We start from the raw sequence: 19,151 nt of genomic DNA on the forward strand, positions 1-19,151 counted from the left end.
TTGCTGCACTCTCCACCCTCAAGATCTGGGTTGGAGGTTTTGGAAAAAGTCGCAGCACCAATTATAAAATCAATTCAAGATTCAGTTATGGAACAGCAAAAGGCAGAGTTGCCGGACCTTGGTTTGGAAGTAGTCTCACTTGAAGTAGTGAGGATTTGCCCGTTACACTAGATATGGTTACAGGTAACAGTGTTAATGAGGCTAGCCTAGTTGGTCACCGGGGTCTTTCCTCGAGTGACTGATTCTTCCTCTCCCTTTACTCCCAATTCCTTCATGGGTTTCAAAGGAGGTTTGCCCCCTCCCAGGTCGCATTCCTTCTCTGTGATTCCTAGATTAAAGAGAAAACCTTCGGGTAAAACCTTGCTTAAAAGCCAATCAGACACAAAGCCAAGGCCTGGGCAGGTGCCAGAGGTTCATACACATATTAACCCTAGGCCTTAAGGAGAGAACTCTTCCCATTGCCCCTCAAGTCCCATCCCTTCAACGTCTTGAGATCGGATACCTCATAAGGTACCGTAGGGAGGGCTGGAAGGTTCCCCTTTAGTCGGCAAAGACCTGTTCAACACGATTATTTTAAATCAGGTCAGTGGTCTTGCTAGCTTAGTCAGTTCAGTCGCAGCAAGGTTTGAAAGGGTGTTTTTTAAAAGTTTAGGTGCACAGACTCACTGATTGCAGGTCTCAGACAGGAGTCGGCAGTTCCGGCACCTCCTAGTAATTTGGTGCAAGGTCAGAGCATGCCTGACGGGTCCACGCTCCCTCCGTTCCACCCTGGTGATCCTTGGAGGGTAGTGAACTTCGCTCCGTTTGTCAGCGGGATGTTGACTGCAGAAGGTTGTGGTACACATAGACTCGAGGATTTCGAGTTCTTCCCCGAAAGGTTATGGCCACCATTTATAGGTTATGTTAGGGTTATGGAGGCAGCTTCGATTAGGGAGGACAAGGTCTCCAAGGGGACTGTTATCCTTTCTAGCAATCAGGCTCATCAAGTATGGATATGGAGCCTAGAAGTGGATCTGCTCTAATACTAAGGTAACAGCATTTAAAAGCCCTTTCACGATGTTTACGTCTGATGACGGGAACTCCTTACCTTTTTCATAAAAGGTAGCAGGACTTACCCTTCAGGCAGTGACTCGGGAAGAGCCCCAGCTTAGCGAGACAGATCCCACATCATTGCTACTCCCAGGTAGGGAGAATTTGTGGGAAGTTTGCCGGCTACATTCTCGGTAGGCAAGCTTAAGCCAAACTGCAATCAACTTGTTTAGTGAGCGCCTCTGTCAGACGCACTGATCCAAGCCGAATTTGATGCTAGGACACGTCTTGCAAGGTCTCTTAACTCTCTAGTGATGAATGCCAGAAAACTTCCAATCATTCATTCATTCTCTAGTGATGACGGAGACGGCGGCTCTGGAGTACGCTCATGAATCGCTGTTTAAGGTCATTGCGGAGTAGTTACTTTTAAGCATGCAATGTGACTCGTACGGCTTTGCGGTTACTAAGAGAAATGGCAGGAAGCATGTTCTGTCCGAGGCTACGATCAGGCACGAACCCAACAAGCTTCTGGCTTCCTCAATCTGGGGTGCAGATCTCTTCCCAGCTTCGGCAGTAAACAAGGTTCAGAACGAGGCATCACGTTTTAATCAAAGCATCAGATTGCGTTGGGGCATTCCTTTCAAAAGGAAATTAGAGTCTTCTTCCTCCAGTTTTAGGGCTAGGAAGGGTCAAAGAAGGTACCAACCTTTCCAAGTTCCGCAACAGCATCCTGTGCTACAAGCTGTTCTAATTCAGCAAGTTCCCCAACCTTCATCTTCTAAGGCTCAGCCTCGGCAACAGCATCAAATTGTCTTCCTTTCGCCGTCGGCTAGCCAGCAGGTTCCCCCACTGTATTCAGTGTCGCCTGCTTTTAACCCGGTCTATGAGAATCGGGTATTTCAACCTTTTACCAAGGTTGCTAGGGGTTGCAGGGCTAGAGGCCCCTTTCGTCAGCGTGGAGGAACTGGAGCCCAAGGGCGAGCTAGAGGTGCATGGTCAGGAAAGGAACCCGACCCTCATCATCTCAATGAAGTTCCTCAAATAGGAGGCAGGCTGTATCTCTTTTAACGTCGTTGGGGGTTCAGCAGCTGGGCGAAAAGCATAGTATCCATCTATCAGCATCCAACCCAAGGGTTGATGGATTACTCCAGGGATCTTCTCCAGAAGGGAGCAGTCTCCGGGACAAAGAACTTGAAATTTCAGAGTCGTCTATTCAGTGTCCCAAAGTAAGGGACCGACCAAAGAAGGGTGATCTTAGACTTGTCCCGTTTAAACTTGTACATTCCTTGCGACAAGTTCTAAATGCTGACCATCTCTCAGGTACGGGCCTTACTTCCCCATGGGGGCGTCACCTCTATAGATCTTACAGACGCCTATTATCATGTCCCGATGGATCGGCACTTCCATCCATTCCTGGGCTTCAAACTAGGGAAAGAAGCCTATTCCTTCAAGGTGATGCCCTTCGGGCTGAATATAGCCCCAAGGGTCTTCACGAAACTGGCGGAGGTAGTGGTGCAGGAGCTAAGGTCTCAGGTTTTATTGGTGGTGGCGTACCTAAACGACTGGCTAATCTGGGAGATGGCCAAAGACAAGTATATGAAAGCCACGGACGAGGTCATATCTTTCCTGGAATATATAGGGTTCAAGATCAACAGGACCAAGTCCCGATTGGCCCCAGAATCCAAGTTCCAGTGGCTAGGTATCCATTGGGGCTTGGATTCACACAATCTTTCCATTCCATCAGGGAAGGGGATGCCAAGGTAACAAGCCAATTCTTAAAATGCAAAAAGGCTTCGAGAAGGAATCAGGAGACGATCCTAGGCTCGCTCCAATTTGCCTCAGTCACAGACGTCCTGTTGAAAGCCAAGCTCAAGGACATCAATCGAGTTTGACGTTCAAAGGCCAATGCCAAGTGTTGCGACAAGTTCGGCCGGGTACCTCTGATTACCAAGGAACTTCTACGTCCATGGGCAATGGCCGAAAACCTAGCCAAAGAGTTACAGTTGCAATTCCCTCCCCCGTCCCTACTGGTGCATACAGTCGCATCACTGTCAGGTTGGGGAGGTTATTCACAGCACGACAAGGTTCAGGGAACTTGGTCACCTCAGTTCCAAAAGCTTCACATCAACATCCTGGAAGCTATGGCAGTGTTTCTGACCTTAATGAAGCTCCGTCCTCCGGAGGAGACTCGTATCAGATTGGCTCTCGACAGTGCGGTAGTGATACACGGTATAAACACAGGTGGTTCAAAGTCAAGTCATGTGAACCACGTGGTGATAGCAACTTTTTCTCTAGCTGACAAGAACACCTGGCATCTATCAGCTACCCATCTGGCAGGAGTCCACAATGTAGTAGCAGACGCACTGTCCCGGTCAGTCCCCCTGGAGTCAGAATGGTCACTGGACCAGGAATCCTTCAAGAGGGTTTGTAGGAGAGTACCGGGTCTGAAATTAGATATGTTCGCTACAGGGGCAAACCACAAGCTGCCTTGTTACGTAGCCCCAAATATGGACCCTCTAGCATACGCTACGGACGCCCTGAGTATAGGTTGGAACCAGTGGAGGGAGGTTTATTTTTTTTTTATTTTTTTTTTCCCTCCAGTGAACCTTCTCCTGAAGGTGCTGCACAAGTTGAAATCCTTCAAGGATCAGGTGGCTCTCATAGCTCCTTACTGGCCCAAGAACAATTGGTTTCCCCTTCTCCTGGAACTAGGTCTTCGTCCTCACCCTCTCCCGGACTTGAGGCTGTCGCAACAAGTTCAAACAGTGACTGTGTTCGGTTCCTCAGGTCTTCACAAAACCCTATCTTTATGGATTTCATGAAGTTTGCAGGTAGGAGGGCAGGGGACATTGATCCACAGAACATTTTGTTCTTGGAGTCAGACAAAAGAGAATCTACACTTCGCCAGTATGGTTCAGCAGTTAAACAATTGCCTACATTTCTCAAGGAATCAAATGTCAAAGTAACGACAATGAACGTGGCTATAACATTCTTCAGGACTTTATTCGAACAAGGCTTGGCAGTTGCCACAATAACAACCACTAGTCAGCTCTGAAAAAGATTTTTCTTCTTGGGTTTGGTATAAATCTATCTGAGTCTTATTTCACCTCAATCCCAAGGGCTTGTGCACGCCTGCGGCTTATTCACAGGCCGTCGTCAGTGTCATGGTTTCTTAACGATGTTCTCAGGTTAGACTCTAAAACAGACAACTTCAAATGTGATTGCCAAACCCTTTTGCGTAAGGCACTGTTTTTATTAAGTAAAACCAAACATTTTCTCTGAATTACCAGAATGCATGCTATCTGAAGTGCTTACGATGGCCTGACTTTTAAAAACTCGTGAGAAGATTTTTTAGTCCTCTTCCACCTCCTCCTTATTCTCCCCTTCTCCTCTTACTACAGCTCATTGAGACTAGCCTCTTCTGCCTCCAGGGATACATTAAGCGGCAAACTGGCCAGAAAGGGTAAAAAGGTCCCTACAGAGTCGTAATTAAAATTGGGCAGTGACGTATCAGATTCTTTGCTGAAGAAACCTGCGTATTAATGAAGGGTGCAGACATACTCATCTGCATTTCCGTGCTGAACAGCTGAGTTACTGAAGAAGTGGATGGCGATAGGCTTGGGTGCAAAACTGTTAAGGTTACTCTGACAATACGAACGACAATTCTGCTGCACAATGATACTGTGCCAAATTTCTGTTGGGGTTCTCCATGAACTCTATTTGTGAACCTATCAAAGACCACATGCATTTCTTGTAAGAAGGTTCTAGTTGTGAAACAGCCTTGTCTCCATCATCGTCATTGTCTTGTTCAGAGGTTTCCTTATTACCAGTAGCAACTGCAACTGCTATGTCACTCACTGTCAGACATAAGCTGAAAGCTAGGGTCACCACCATCGTCATCTAGCTACTGCTGTTATGTCATCCTTCAGAACATCATCTTCTCCCTTTGCCAATATGGCATGGAAGATGTCGAATGGGAACCCCTGGAAATTCTCATTCCTTCTTCTCCCAACATGTAATTGTTCTAACCATGCTCAAGGGTCTGTATGGTGAAATTCTTCCAGACATCTGTGAAGTTGTCGATGGCACGCCTCTCTGAATACTTTTGAAAATTCCCCAGTGTTTTCCCCCTTCTTCCAAGCCTTACTCCTTCCCTTCCTCTTCCTCAAACACGACCATCACCTCCTCCAGGAACTTTCTATGGTATTGCTGTTCTATTGCAACATAAAACCTTGGTCAACTGGCTGAATGGGTGGAGTTGTATTAAGAGGCAAATAAATAACACAAATATGCCTTCGTAACCAACCAGATGGCTTGCATACAATGCCAAGGAACATTGTTCATGAGAACATCCTGTTTGATGATGAGCAACCTCCTTATAAAAGTCATTGTGAGATCGATCAGTAACGATCATGGAGGTGAACCAAGCCTTTGTTGAATGATATCAAACCACTGAGAGCCTATCCATAAGCCCATGTGGGGAATGTGGTTGCTTTGCATGTCAAGCTGCCCACTGGTTTGCAACAATATCTACCAGAAGCATTAGCACATTACAAAGCAGACACAGGTTGCTTGGAAAGCTTTCAGCTCCTCCTCCTTATCAGCCAAGGTGTTATTGGGTAAGGGCAAGTTCTGTCAGTGTTGTAGATTTGCTCTAAAGCGAGACCTCCTTGTTCATCAAGTCTTGCAATTTCCCTCAAAATTTCTCTATTCTTTACTTGGAAACATCCAAAGCTTTGCCATGAGCTTTTTTGTTTGATAGCTCATGTCGAATCTTGAACGAAAACAGCCAACATTTGTACGCCTTAAGTCTGCAACACCATACAGGCCTGCAAACTTCATAGCTGCAGCCTTCAAGTCAGCACTGTGGACATGTACTTCAGCTGGCCTTTGACATGAAACCAGATAAAGGTTGACAGTATTAAGTACAGTATCTACTGTACTGTACTAAGTAATGTCTATAAAAATAATGTATGAGAGAGAGAGAGAGAGAGAGAGAGAGAGAGAGAGAGAGAGAGAGAGAGAGAGAGAGCCCAAATAAGTAGCATATTGTTTCCTAGCGTGATGAATATATGCACAACAGCACATATACACAAGCAAAAAAAAAAAAAAAATCATGGTACACCTTCACAGGTGCAGCCAGGAGAGTGTAAGTCAATGTGCACACACACATACATACACACACATCTAAAAATTCACAGCAACGTGATTAGAAAATTTTAAGTAATAAAAATCCACACACTTATATAAGCTGCATATTGAAAAACTGTATAAGACGGGAGTTTTCATCTACCTGAACAGTAGACCTTTATACAGTAGATATATATATATATATATATATATATATATATATATATATATATATATATATATATATATATATACAAATAATAAAGCAGGCATTTTAAATGTATATATACATACACACACACACACACACACACACACACACACACACATATATATATATATATATATATATATATATATATATATACATACACAAAAATAATAGAGTAGACATTTTAAATCATGGCAGTAGCGAGAGTGATTATCTACAGTGTTTTTATTTATCTGATTAAATATGATAAGAATGAAATGGCAGCGAGACACAAAGGCTGTACTTCACAAGGTCACAAATTACAGTCCGCAGAGGATCGCTTTATTAGCTGCAACATCTGACAGTCGCCATGGAAGGTACCGGATTTATTATCTTTCTTTGGATCCAAACAGATCGTTCAAAATTTCTTGCTATGAGTAGCCCGTTTAATACCGTACAATTGTGTAAGGCCCGTCATAGGCCATACATTATGTTACGGATCTAGATCAGCAAGACGTAATTCTTTTTCTTCCAGAATGGGAGTTCGGTTACGATCCTGCCAACTGGGCAGTGACTCCGGACATGAAGAGGTCGTACAATAAAAACGGCTTTGTTCCTCGTCAGGTCAGTTCTGTTTACAACGAAACCTCTCTTGAAAAGATAGTTGATTAATGAGGAAAATATCAACTTGCTTTTACTTAAAGGCATGGGTATGAATCCACTGTTAAGATGGAGATATACCACTTGCCTTAGCTAGATTTGAGCTTAACGATACTTGTATGAAATAGGATGATTATATGACAAAATACGGCAAAATGCGCAGAAACGTGAGACCTTGTAGGTATTGCACTACGTCACACACACACAAAAAAGAAACAGTTTCGCCACGTCTCAACATTTGCTTGTTGCTTTAGTTATATGAGCATCCTTACAGCTTGTGTGTAAAATATTACGTGCGTACGTAATCCTGAATTATTTAAAGTGAAATATCACATGCGTGCATACATATATTTTAACTACATAGCCTACGCTTAAACCACATACACACACACACACACGCACACACACACACACACACAAACACACACACACATATATATATATATATATATATATATATATATATATATATATATATATATATATATATATATAGGAAAATGCTGAATGCAGAAGAGGTGGTCAAAATAAAAGCAGCAGTGGCAGACAGCAAAGGAATCCTGCAACACGCCTACTGCCGTAGCGACGGGACCCGAAACACCCGCATGTGTGTGTGGAACCATCCTGGCGAAGATGTGACCGGAGTCTTGGTCAGATCTCGGAGAATTGCATCCACTATGGAAGAGGTAAGCGAGTGTAAACAGAAGCCGACTTTGCTATGAAAACTGTTGCTTAAAGAATTTGTTTTTGGAAGACTTAAAAAAAAAAAACACTCTTGGTAATTTAACAAATGCAATTTCTTATAAAAAACTGATAACTATCAAGCTGTTTATAATTGCAGTATAGCTCTAGCTATTAATTTTGATTTCAGGAAGCTTTTAAAGAAGAACAATTAACTGTAATTTTTAAAAAATGGGCTAATTACAAGTATTATAAATGTTGAGTGAAGTTATACAATATATAAGCATTATGGCACGTCTCATATAAGCCGGAGGAGCTGTGAATTAAACACACACATACACACTAAATAATTGATTACAGGGAAGAAATAAATAAATTTTATTATTATTATTATTTCGAAGGCTAAGGTGGCAAACCAAGTCTTGGGGTTGGGGCATCAGTGTCTTGAAGGTGGCCAGTGGTACCCCCCAACCCCCCAATGACGTCTCTGAACTTAACACAATATTGATAACGACCTCTTAATTCTTGGATTTCCCTGCACTCTTTCTGCCGTGTGCGGGTTCTACTCCCATCAGGAAAGGAAAGGGAAAGCTTATTCTATATATATATATATATATAATATATATATATATATATATTATATATAATATATAATTATTATATAATATATATAATGAATAAAGTGTTGATACGAAGAGTTTTTGAAGTCCTACATTGGGGTGAAGAACTGAAGTGGATAGATAATATGGCAAAACAGCTAAAGTGAAGGGACAGGTCAAAGTTTTTTTTTTTTTTTTTTTTTTGACAAGGTTAGTCGTCTGGAAAGAATGAAGGGCGACAGAGGCTGTCAAAGAGAGACTGTTATTCTGGAATCGGAAAAGAGGAAATCATCGGCTGGGTGGTGTGAACGAGGTATAGGAAAGGAAGGAACCTTAATGCGTAGGAAAACAAAAGTTTTTGCGCGATTGAAGTGAGGCGAAATTAGTGTCGAATACATTGGTGATGAGTCTTCTATATTGGTTTTTATTGTTTTGTTTATATGGCGTTTTTACGTTGCATGGAACCAGTGGGTTATTCAACATCGGGACCAACGGCCTTACGTGACTTCCGAACCACGTCGAGAGTGAACTTCTATCACCAGAAATACACATCTGTCACACCTCAATAGAATGCCCGAGAAACGACTCGCAGCCAATGAGGTGTCACGCCAACACCAAACCGACCACGCCACTGAGGCGCTTATAGTGGTGCTTAAAACGGTTAATGTTGTGGAAGTTTCTACTCAAGGACTTCCTTTGAATTCTGCACATACGACTTGGCGGTGGCCACTGCGTTGTTTTTTTCCTCTGGTGTCCTTCCTCATCAGGCGAGACAGCTTAATGTTGAAAAGAAATAGATGTCAATGGAACTGACAGTGGTACTATATAGAAGTGAAGAATTTATAGGATCATGATTAAGGTATTTTCTCTATTAATGACTAAAGGAAAAAATGAGAAGTTGCTAGATGTATAAACGCATCCTTGAGACCTACATATCACTTTATTCAAGTAGGTTTCTTCTTTAGTGTAAAATTAAGTAATGTAGAGTGAGGATAATATTTTGGGGACATTTTCACGTTAATCAGTCCGTGTGGAGCGTGATCTACATCAGTGCAAGTATATGACTGGGAAGGAAGTGCCAAAAGACCACTATCAATGAAGATGAATGATCTGGGAGAGGATGAGTACACGGTGAAGAAAGATGGCGAAATGAAGTAGTAGCTGTAGAAGGTAAAGAATAAATTTTTTCTGGTAAGGAAATTAATGTGTCTTATAATCACTTACTCCTACGTTCCGTTACTTCTCATTTTCCTCAACAGTTGATGGGAGGAGACGAAATCTACCACTACCACAGCAAGATGATGATGAAGGACGCTCGAACTGGGGGGTCATTTGTCTGGCATCAAGACTATGGGTATATCTATTCATATATTTTTTTTAAGGCTGTATAATTAACTCAGATGTCGTCAACTTGAGGGATTGAATGCCTGAAAACTGTAAATATTTTGCATTAGAAAAAAAAAGTTTTGAAAATTGCAATTCCTTATTATAAAGGAACTGTAGAAAGACTTCTCGAGGGAGGGCTGCCTTTGTTCTTGAGGATCAGTATATTAGCGGACACATCAAGCAAAAATATATTTTGAATTGCGGGATCCTTTAACAAAAGCGCCCATTTCCTCGACCAATATAGCGCGATTAAATTCTCAAATATTTCGAGTGATCAACTGCCTTTGCTTTTATGATGGTATCTATTTACATTAAAGTAAGATTTATCCACGCTCACAGCAACGGCAACATTAAGAAGTAATTAGCTGATCCAAATATTAGAAAGGTACCTCTAACTGATTCAAATATTAGAAAGGTACGTCTAGTGATTCAAACATTAGAGATGTACCTCTAGCTGATCCAAATATTAGAAAGGTAACTCTAGTGATTCAAATATTAGAAACGTACCTCTAGCTGACTCAAATATTGAAACGTACCTCTAACTGATCCAAATATTAGAAAGGTACGTCTAGTGATTCATATATCAGAAAGGTACCTCTAACTGATCCAAATATTAGAAAGGTACGTCTAGCGATTCAAATATTAGAAAGGGGCCTCTAACTGATCCAAATATTAGAAAGGTAGTTCTAGTGATTCAAATATTAGAAAGGTACCTCTAGCTGATTCAAATATTAGAAAGGTATCTCTAGCTGATTCAAATATTAGAAAGGTACCTCTAGCTGATTCAAATATTAGAAAGGTATCTCTAGCTGATTCAAATATTAGAAAGGTACCTCTAGCTGATCCAAATATTAGAAAGGTAGTTCTAGTGATCCAAATATTAGAAAGGTACCTCTAGCTGATTCAAATATTAGAAAGGTATCTCTAGCTGATTCAAATATTAGAAAGGTACCTCTAGCTGATTCAAATATTAGAAAGGTATCTCTAGCTGATTCAAATATTAGAAAGGTACCTCTAGCTGATCCAAATATTAGAAAGGTAGTTCTAGTGATTCAAATATTAGAAAGGTACCTCTAGCTGATTCAAATATTAGAAAGGTGTCTCTAGCTGATTCAAATATTAGAAAGGTATCTCTAGCTGATTTAAATATTAGAAAGGTATCTCTAGCTGATCCAAATATTAGAAAGGTATCTCTAGCTGATTCAAATATTAGAAAGGTATCTCTAGCTGATTCAAATATTAGAAAGGTATCTCTAGCTGATTCCCAAATATTAGAAAGGTATCTCTAGCTGATTCAAATATTAGAAAGGTCTCTACTGATTCAAATCTTAGAAAGGTATCTTCTAGGGCTGAATTCCTAAATATTAGAAAGGTCTCTCTCAGTTGATTCCAAATATATTAAAAAGGTGTCCTCTAGGCTGACCTCCAAATATTAAAAGGAAAAAATTATCTTCTAGCCTGATTTCCAAATATTAGAAAGGTACCTCTAGCTGATCCAAATATTAGAAAGGTATCCTCTAGCTGATCCAAATATTAGAAAGGTGCCTCTAGCTGATCCAAATATTAGAAAGGTATCTCTAGCTGATCCAAATATTAGAAAGGTATCTCTAGCTGATTCAATATAGAAAGGTGCTCTAGGTGATTGGAAATATTATTTAAATAAGGTGTCCTCTAGCTGATCCAAATATTAGAAAGGTCCCTCTAGCTGATCCAAATATTAGAAAGGTACCTCTAGCTGCTTTCCAAACTAGTTAAAAAAGGAAAGGTGCCTCTAGGCTGATCAAATATTAGAAAGGTAATCTCTAGCTGATTTAAATTATTAGAAAGGTCCCACTCTAAGCTGATTCCAAAAAGATATTATAAAAGGTATCCTCTAGCTGATTCCCAAATATTAGAAAAGGTGGCCTCTAGCTGAATCCAAAACTTATTAGAAAGGTATCTCTAGCCTGATTCAAACTATTAGAAAGTGGATCCTCTTAGCTGATTCCAAATATTAGGAAAGGTGACCTCTAAGGCTGATTCCAAATATTATAAAGGTTATCTCTAGCTGATTCAAATATTAGAAAAGGTGTCCCTCTAGCTGATTCCAAATATTCAAGGAAAGGTTAGTTCTAGCTGATTCCAAATATTATAAAGGTGACCTCTAGCTGATTTCCAAATATTAGAAAGGTATCTCTAGCTGATTTCTAATTTAGAAGGTAGGTCCTCTGAGCTGATTCCAAAATATTAGAAAGGTGCCTCTAAGCTGATTCCAAAAATATTAGAAAGGTGTTTCCTAGTGATTCAAATATTTAAAAGTACCTCTAGCTGGATTCCAAATATTAGAAAGGTATCTCTAGCTGATTCAAATATTAGAAAGGTGTCCTCTAGCTGATTCCAAATTTATTAATGTGGTACCTCTTTATCTGATTCAAATATTTAGAAAGGTGTCCTCTAGCTGATTCAAATACTTAGAAAAGGGTGCCTCTAGCTGATTCAAAATATTAGAAAGGTATCTCTAGCTTGTTCAAATATTAAAAGGTATTTCAAGCTGATTCAAATATTAGAAAGGTATCCTCCTAAGCTGATTTTCAAATATTAGAAAGGTATCTCTAGCTGATTCAAATATTAGAAAGGTATCTCTAGCTGATTCAAATATTAGAAAGGTGTCTCTAGCTGATTCAAATATTAGAAAGGTAGTTCTAGTGATTCAAATATTAGAAAGGTACCTCTAGCTGATTCAAATATTAGAAAGGTATCTCTAGCTGATTCAAATATTAGAAAGGTGCCCTAGCTGCTTCAAATATTAAGAAAGGTATCTCTAGATTGAAAATGCAAAATATTTAGAAAGGTATCTTTAGCTGATTTCAAATATTAGAAAGGTGCCTCTAGTGATTCAAATCATATAAAGTGGCCCTATGATTCAAAATATTAGAAAGGTATCTCTAGCTATTCAAATATTAGAAAGGGTATTTCAAGCTGATTCAAATTATTTAGAAAGGTATCTATGCTGATTCAAATATTAAAGAAAAGGTACTCTAGCTGATTCAAATTTAGAAAGGTATCTCTAGTGATTCAAATATTAGAAAGGTGGTCTCTTAGCGATTCAAAATCCGTAGAAAGGTAGTAGTGACAAATAAATTAGGAAAGGTACTCTAGGTGATTCAAATATTAGAAAGGTATCTCTAGCTGATTCAAATATTAGAAAGGTGCCTCTAGCTGATTCAAATATTAGAAAGGATCTCTAGATTCAAATATTAGAAATGTGCCAAATCTAGCTGATCCAAATATTTAGAAACGGTATCTCTAGCTGATTTAAATATTAGAAGGTATCTCTAGCTGATCCAAATATTAGAAAGGTGCCTCTAGCTGATTCAAATATTAGAAAGGTGCCTCTAGCTGATTCAAATATTAGAAAGGTATCTCTAGCTGATTCAAATATTAGAAAGGTATCTCTAGCTGATTCAAATATTAGAAAGGTATCTCTAGCTGATTCAAATATTAGAAAGGTATCTCTAGCTGATTCAAATATTAGAAAGGTATCTCTAGCTGATTCAAATATTAGAAAGGTATCTCTAGCTGATTCAAATATTAGAAAGGTGTCTCTAGCTGATTCAAATATTAGAAAGGTGCCTCTAGCTGATCCAAATATTAGAAAGGTACCTCTAGCTGATTCAAATATTAGAAAGGTATCTCTAGCTGATTCAAATATTAGAAAGGTGTCTCTAGCTGATTCAAATATTAGAAAGGTGTCTCTAGCTGATTTAAATATTAAAGAAAGGTCTACCTAGAGGGTCATAAATAGAAAGGTTCTAGTGATTCAAATATTAGAAAGGTCCCTCTAGCTGATCCAAATATTAGAAAGGTACCTCTAGCTGATCCAAATATTAGAAAGGTGCCTCTAGCTGATTCAAATATTAAAGAAAGGTGTCTCTAGCTGATTCAAATATTAGAAAGGTGTCTCTAGCTGATTTAAATATTAGAAAGGTGCCTCTAGCTGATCCAAATATTAGACAGGTAACTCTAGATAACAAAGCAAATTGCTGCCCCCTTGATCTCTTTATCCAGTATCTCGTTATAGCAGTCCTGTTAAATGAAAGTGACCAAACAAGTCACATCTAGACATCTAGATGATTGATATCTGTTCACTCAGAGAAAAATGTTAGTAATCAGGAAGTATTCAAACGAATTCAATGGCTGCCGTATGTTTTGTAAGTCAAATAAGCAGTTCACGCCACATCTTGTTCTTGTTATTTTGTTATCTAGATTATGTGCCATTATTCAATGAAATAATTTTGAAGACCTGTCAAAACTACTTAAATTTTCTTTCGGAGAAAGATGGAAAGAAATCGTCACAAAAAGGCTTTCAGGAGATTGTCATTCCTGCAATTCTATTTCTGCAAGCAAAGATCGCACCTGGTTGCAAAACAAGATAGTCACGTTCAATACCATTTTCTGACGTACGGTTTTTGGCAGTTTTTTTTTTCTTGGACACAGCACAGGCATTGGTATTTCAACGACTGGCTTTATCCACAGATGGGACCAGCCTTTATTCCAAAAGAAAAAGGGGAGGTGCCATTGCAAAGGAAGGACTTGATAAACTTCAACTATAGTAGGTTCACATCAACCGTGCATTTGATGTCTAGGCCAGTCCCTTACGACGCTCCTGATTGGCTGTTGATAAGCCAATGACAGGGCTGGAAACTCCCAGTCTATCGTATACCTTTCCTGAGGTATACGTCTTTCAGGAGAGGTGGAGCATATATCCTGCCTACGTGAACTCTCTCGAGAGACTGAGAGTTTCCAGCCCTGTCATTGGCTTAGCAACAGACAATTAGGAGCGTCGTAAGGGACTGGCCTAGACATCAAACGCACGGGTTGATGTGAATCTACTATAGCCTTAAGTTTCCTTTCTTACATGACAGTCTATTTTTTTTTTTTTTTTTTTTGATACTGCACAGGTACTGGTACTTCAACGGGTGTCTTTATCCGGAGATGGGATCAGTCTTCATTCCGATCGACGACTGCATGCGGGCTAACGGCTGCCTCCAGGTGCTCGTTGGGTCCCACCATATGGGGCGAATCGATCACGTACAGGTCGGCACTCAGTTGGGGGCTGAGCCGGAAAGAGTTGAAGAGGTATGAGAACGCTGATGGGGACAGAACTGCGAAGATGTTCTGGATGTATCAAGCGCTCTTTCGATCTTTTCCATATTCATAAATAAGTCAGGTTTACTTTTCAATATAAATGTTGCTTCCAGGTGATCAGGATTATTCATAAGAAATCTTTACAGATGCTTCAAAATTATATATATATATATATATATATATATATATATATATATATATATATATATATATATATATAACATAAATAGCATGTGGCTATTTACGTACATATTTATCACGTGCTGTTTGATGACTTATTGCTGATAATATATATATATATATATATATATATATATATATATATATATATATATGTATATATATATTATATATATATATATATATATATGTATATATATTATGTATATATATATATATATATATATATATATATATATATATATATATATATATATATGGATAATTTGATCACGAAGTATATAAAACGTGATGCTATGTATAAATAATATATGGGGGATACGTACAAGACCCCACCGCGAACAGCTGTGACCCCTATAAAAATGCTTAAAACTGCTTATTTTATTAGTTGAAAAATCCATTAAAAATGTTTATACCTGGTTTTTTAAGTTTTGTCACAAAAAGTGTATTTTATGATGAAATTGATAAAAAAAAAATAATTTGATGATATTTCTCATAGAAAAATACTGCGAATACATGAATTTCCCACAAATAATGGGTAGATATGATCCATAGAGAAATCCGCGCATGCATGAGCCAGCGAATGTCGAGAACGTGAATACAGGGGGGGTCCACTATTCATTCTCTGTTAATCTGTAGCACCATCAGCATCAAAACTAGCAATTCTTATAGTGATCATGGATGATTATGATCAAGATAACCTACAAGGAATTTTGCAGAAAATTTTCGACCGAAAACAGACCAAAACATAGTAGCAGAAATGTTAAGAAGACTATTTTTCAGCTATTTCTTCTTACATATTATATTTGTATAATAGCCCAGGCAAGTGCATCCTGAGGTAGAAAAGGTAATAATTCCCGAGGTAGAAAAGGTAGTATTTCTATCTATTCTTATCCGTTTTTTTGTTGAAGCTTCGAAATGACACTTCTTATCAATCATACTTGAGATAATTGATAAGAAATCTCTTATATATCACCAGGATATGAACTAAAACTTTTGAAATCACTCTTTTACCACCTTCGTAAACAACACTGAACATAGGTTAACATTGGCTATGACACTGAAATATTGCTTCCTCTTTCTTTTAGGCTAAAAAGCGCTTGAAGCACGTGTATGTGGAAATGGCAGCCGGGGACGTTCTGTTCTTTCATTCGAATCTACTGCACACTTCCGACGGGAATGATTCGGACATGCGCCGTTGGGTCTTCATCGTAGCCTTCAATAAAAAGTCTAACAACCCGTATGTGGAACACCACCATCCACAATACACTCCCATGAAAAAGGTTGGTACTAAGACTTGCTAATGTCAGCAGATTTTATGGGTACTCTAAAGCAAGCAATATCAAATAGTTGTAGAAGCAATGAACAGGAAGATGAAACAATATTTTAAAGGTAGCACCAAAGCAAGGAATATTAAATAGTTGTAGAAGCAATGAACAGGAAGATGAAATAATATTTTAAGAGTACCCCCAAAGCAAGCAATATTAAATAGTTTTAGCAGCATTGCACAGGAAGATGAAGTAATATTCTAGGGGTACTCTAAAAAAATATTAAATAGTTTTAGAAGCAATGAACAGGAAAAGTAAACAATATTTTAGGGGTACTCTAAAGCAATATTAAATAGTTTTAGAAGCAATGAACAGGAAGATGAAATAAGAGAAACAAGGATGAACAAGACGACCAAAAAACTCCCGAACCTACAACATATTTCACGGGATCGGTAAAAGTCTCCTCAGAAATTTAAAACCCCAGGTGTCTGGAATCTGATGCTTCGATCATCATGGTAGAACTAATGGGCAAGTGATCCATATATATAAAATAAGGCAAGTTTATAACACGCTGGTAACATATTCTGGGAGAAATTACGTTTCCCTAAAAACTTTAAATTTTCCATTTGATCTAGTTAATATTCTGAGGAGAAACAAGAAACATGTCTGCCCTAATGTTATGCCCAAAATGTAAAGTAATGGGTACTATGAGTGGCAAGCTATCTTGAAAAAATTTGGTTTCCCTAAGCATTGCTCCTCTAAGATCATGAGTCTAAAAGTTACATCGTCCATTTTTAGATCTAGTGAAGTAAATCCGAAAAGATTATATCACGTTAGTGATCTGAAGGATTTCGGCTCTTTCACTGTCTCGTCACAAAATTTACAGTTGAACTGATGTGACAATTTACGGGAGGACTGCTGTCTCCCAACAGTCGAGAGGCCAGTGGACCTCATGCGGTGCACTGTAGGCATTACTTAAGGTTCTTTGCAGCGTACCTTCGGCCCCTAGCTGCAACCACTTTCGCTCCTTTTACTGTACCTCCTTTCAGATTCTCTTTCTTCATCTTACTCTCCGCTCTCTCCTAACAATTGCTTCATAGTGCAACTGCTTTGATGTTTTCTTCCTGTTACACATTTCAAACCTTTTATGTCAATTTCCATTTCAGCGCTGAATGACCTCGTAGGTCCCAGTGCTTGAGGTCACCTTGGCCTAAATTCTATATTCAACTCAACTCAACTCGGGAGGCCAAGTACTTTCTTCATCAGTGCCATTACCTTTAATATAAGAGCTCTCAGTACAGAACATACTTCCGCCAACCCACATAAATATTTATCAGTAGTCATTAGTTTCATTTTCATAAGGTGAACCAAACTAAATTCTGAGACCTTGACTGTGAAATTTACCCTTTTGTAAGACACCGAATTCTTAGAAAATCCTTATACTTCACAATGGTTCTCAAGCCGACCGCCTAATCGTCAAATCTTAACCCAGACCTACCGAAGATCGAGAATCTTGATAGGAAACACTTTTTTTCCTGCGAAATTTCCATTAAAATACGTAAACCTGTCTTCAAGCTATTTCGTCAGCACAATAACGGGCACACATGACCAGAGGGAATAAGTAGCCTTGAAGTCCTAGTCATAATAATTCCTCTAAAAAAAGTATGAAGTTTTTTGTACATTAGCTTTAAAACGATTCTGCCGAGGCTCTCAAATCCGAACAGGCAAATTCTTCAAAAACTAAAAAAGTAGGAAAATACTCTTGAATTTCAAGCTCGGGTTATAGGAATCGTCACTGGACTAGATCGTTATGTTGTTCTAAAGCGTAGACTTGTTCCTCCCAGCTTGATGATTCTGAACTGATGAAGTGCCAGGTGGTGGAGAATTTGGAAGGGAAATGGTTCATGCATCCTGATGAAGACGTCTCCTACAAAGGCGGCCGAAGGTTCCACTAATCTGAAGCAGGCGCCATTTGAGATGAACAGCAAAAGGGCGCCATTCGGACCTCGACGATCCTTGAAATAGATTTACTGCTCTCTCAACATTATTTCTCTTTTGTTGTTCTTAAAGCAAATGGAATGAGATTGAAGATGAAGTAGAATACGGCTCAACGGATATCTAGAGTCGCGTTTAATTCACTGCAATTGTAAATGGAATGAACTATAGTATATTCACATCAACCGTTCTTTCGATGTCTAAGTCAGTCCCTTAAGACGCTCCTGATTGGCTGTTGATAAGCCAAATCGCAGGGCTGGAAACTCTCAGTCTCTCTCGAGAGTTCACACGGGTAGGATCTATGTCTTTTAAAAGTACCCCTCAGGAGAGGTGGAACATACATTCCAGCCAGGTAATTGGCTTATCAACAGCCAATCAGGAGCGTCGTAAGGAACAGGCTTAGACATCAAATGCACGGTTGATATGAATCTACTATAGCCAGAAAGGCTTCCTTTATATACATATATATTATATAATTATATATATATTATGTATTATATATATATATATAATTATATTATATATATATATATAATATAAGGTAGATATCCTCGTGTAGAACTTCAGGTGTGATAAATATCAAATAAAGTTTATAATGAAAGAAAATCTCTTTATAGAAGGAATTCAATATGTAATAAAAAAAATTTACGCAACAATGAAAAAAAGCCTCTAATTTATGATACCGCAAAATCCCTTACATACGAAGCGACAGCAAAGCAGATGATTTATTCCACAATCACAAAATGGATCTCATTCACATTATTTTTGTTAACTATTGCTTCCCGGACAGTGTTTGCGTTATCCAAATGAACTGACAAGCCCTTCTACATCCTGTCTCTCACACATTTCAATTGAACAGAATCAGATAAGAAACAAACCAAAAAGGAGAATGCAATTTACCTTAGA

General features: G+C 38.9%; 1 protein-coding gene across 1 annotated transcript; it reads left to right on the plus strand.

Moving 5' to 3' along the window:
* The first annotated feature begins 6,647 nt into the window (after positions 1–6,647).
* On the plus strand, positions 6,648–18,708 carry LOC135214860 (L-proline trans-4-hydroxylase-like). Its single transcript, XM_064249280.1, has 6 exons — positions 6,648–6,726; positions 7,506–7,695; positions 9,549–9,643; positions 14,616–14,793; positions 16,071–16,265; positions 18,095–18,708. Exons 2-6 carry the CDS (start codon positions 7,510–7,512, stop codon positions 18,203–18,205), a joined length of 765 nt encoding a protein of 254 aa, XP_064105350.1. The 5' UTR covers positions 6,648–6,726; positions 7,506–7,509; the 3' UTR covers positions 18,206–18,708.
* Positions 18,709–19,151: the final 443 nt, after the last annotated feature.

This window comes from Macrobrachium nipponense, chromosome 46, assembly GCF_015104395.2.
Source record: "Macrobrachium nipponense isolate FS-2020 chromosome 46, ASM1510439v2, whole genome shotgun sequence".
Classification (NCBI taxonomy): Eukaryota; Metazoa; Arthropoda; class Malacostraca; order Decapoda; family Palaemonidae; genus Macrobrachium; species Macrobrachium nipponense.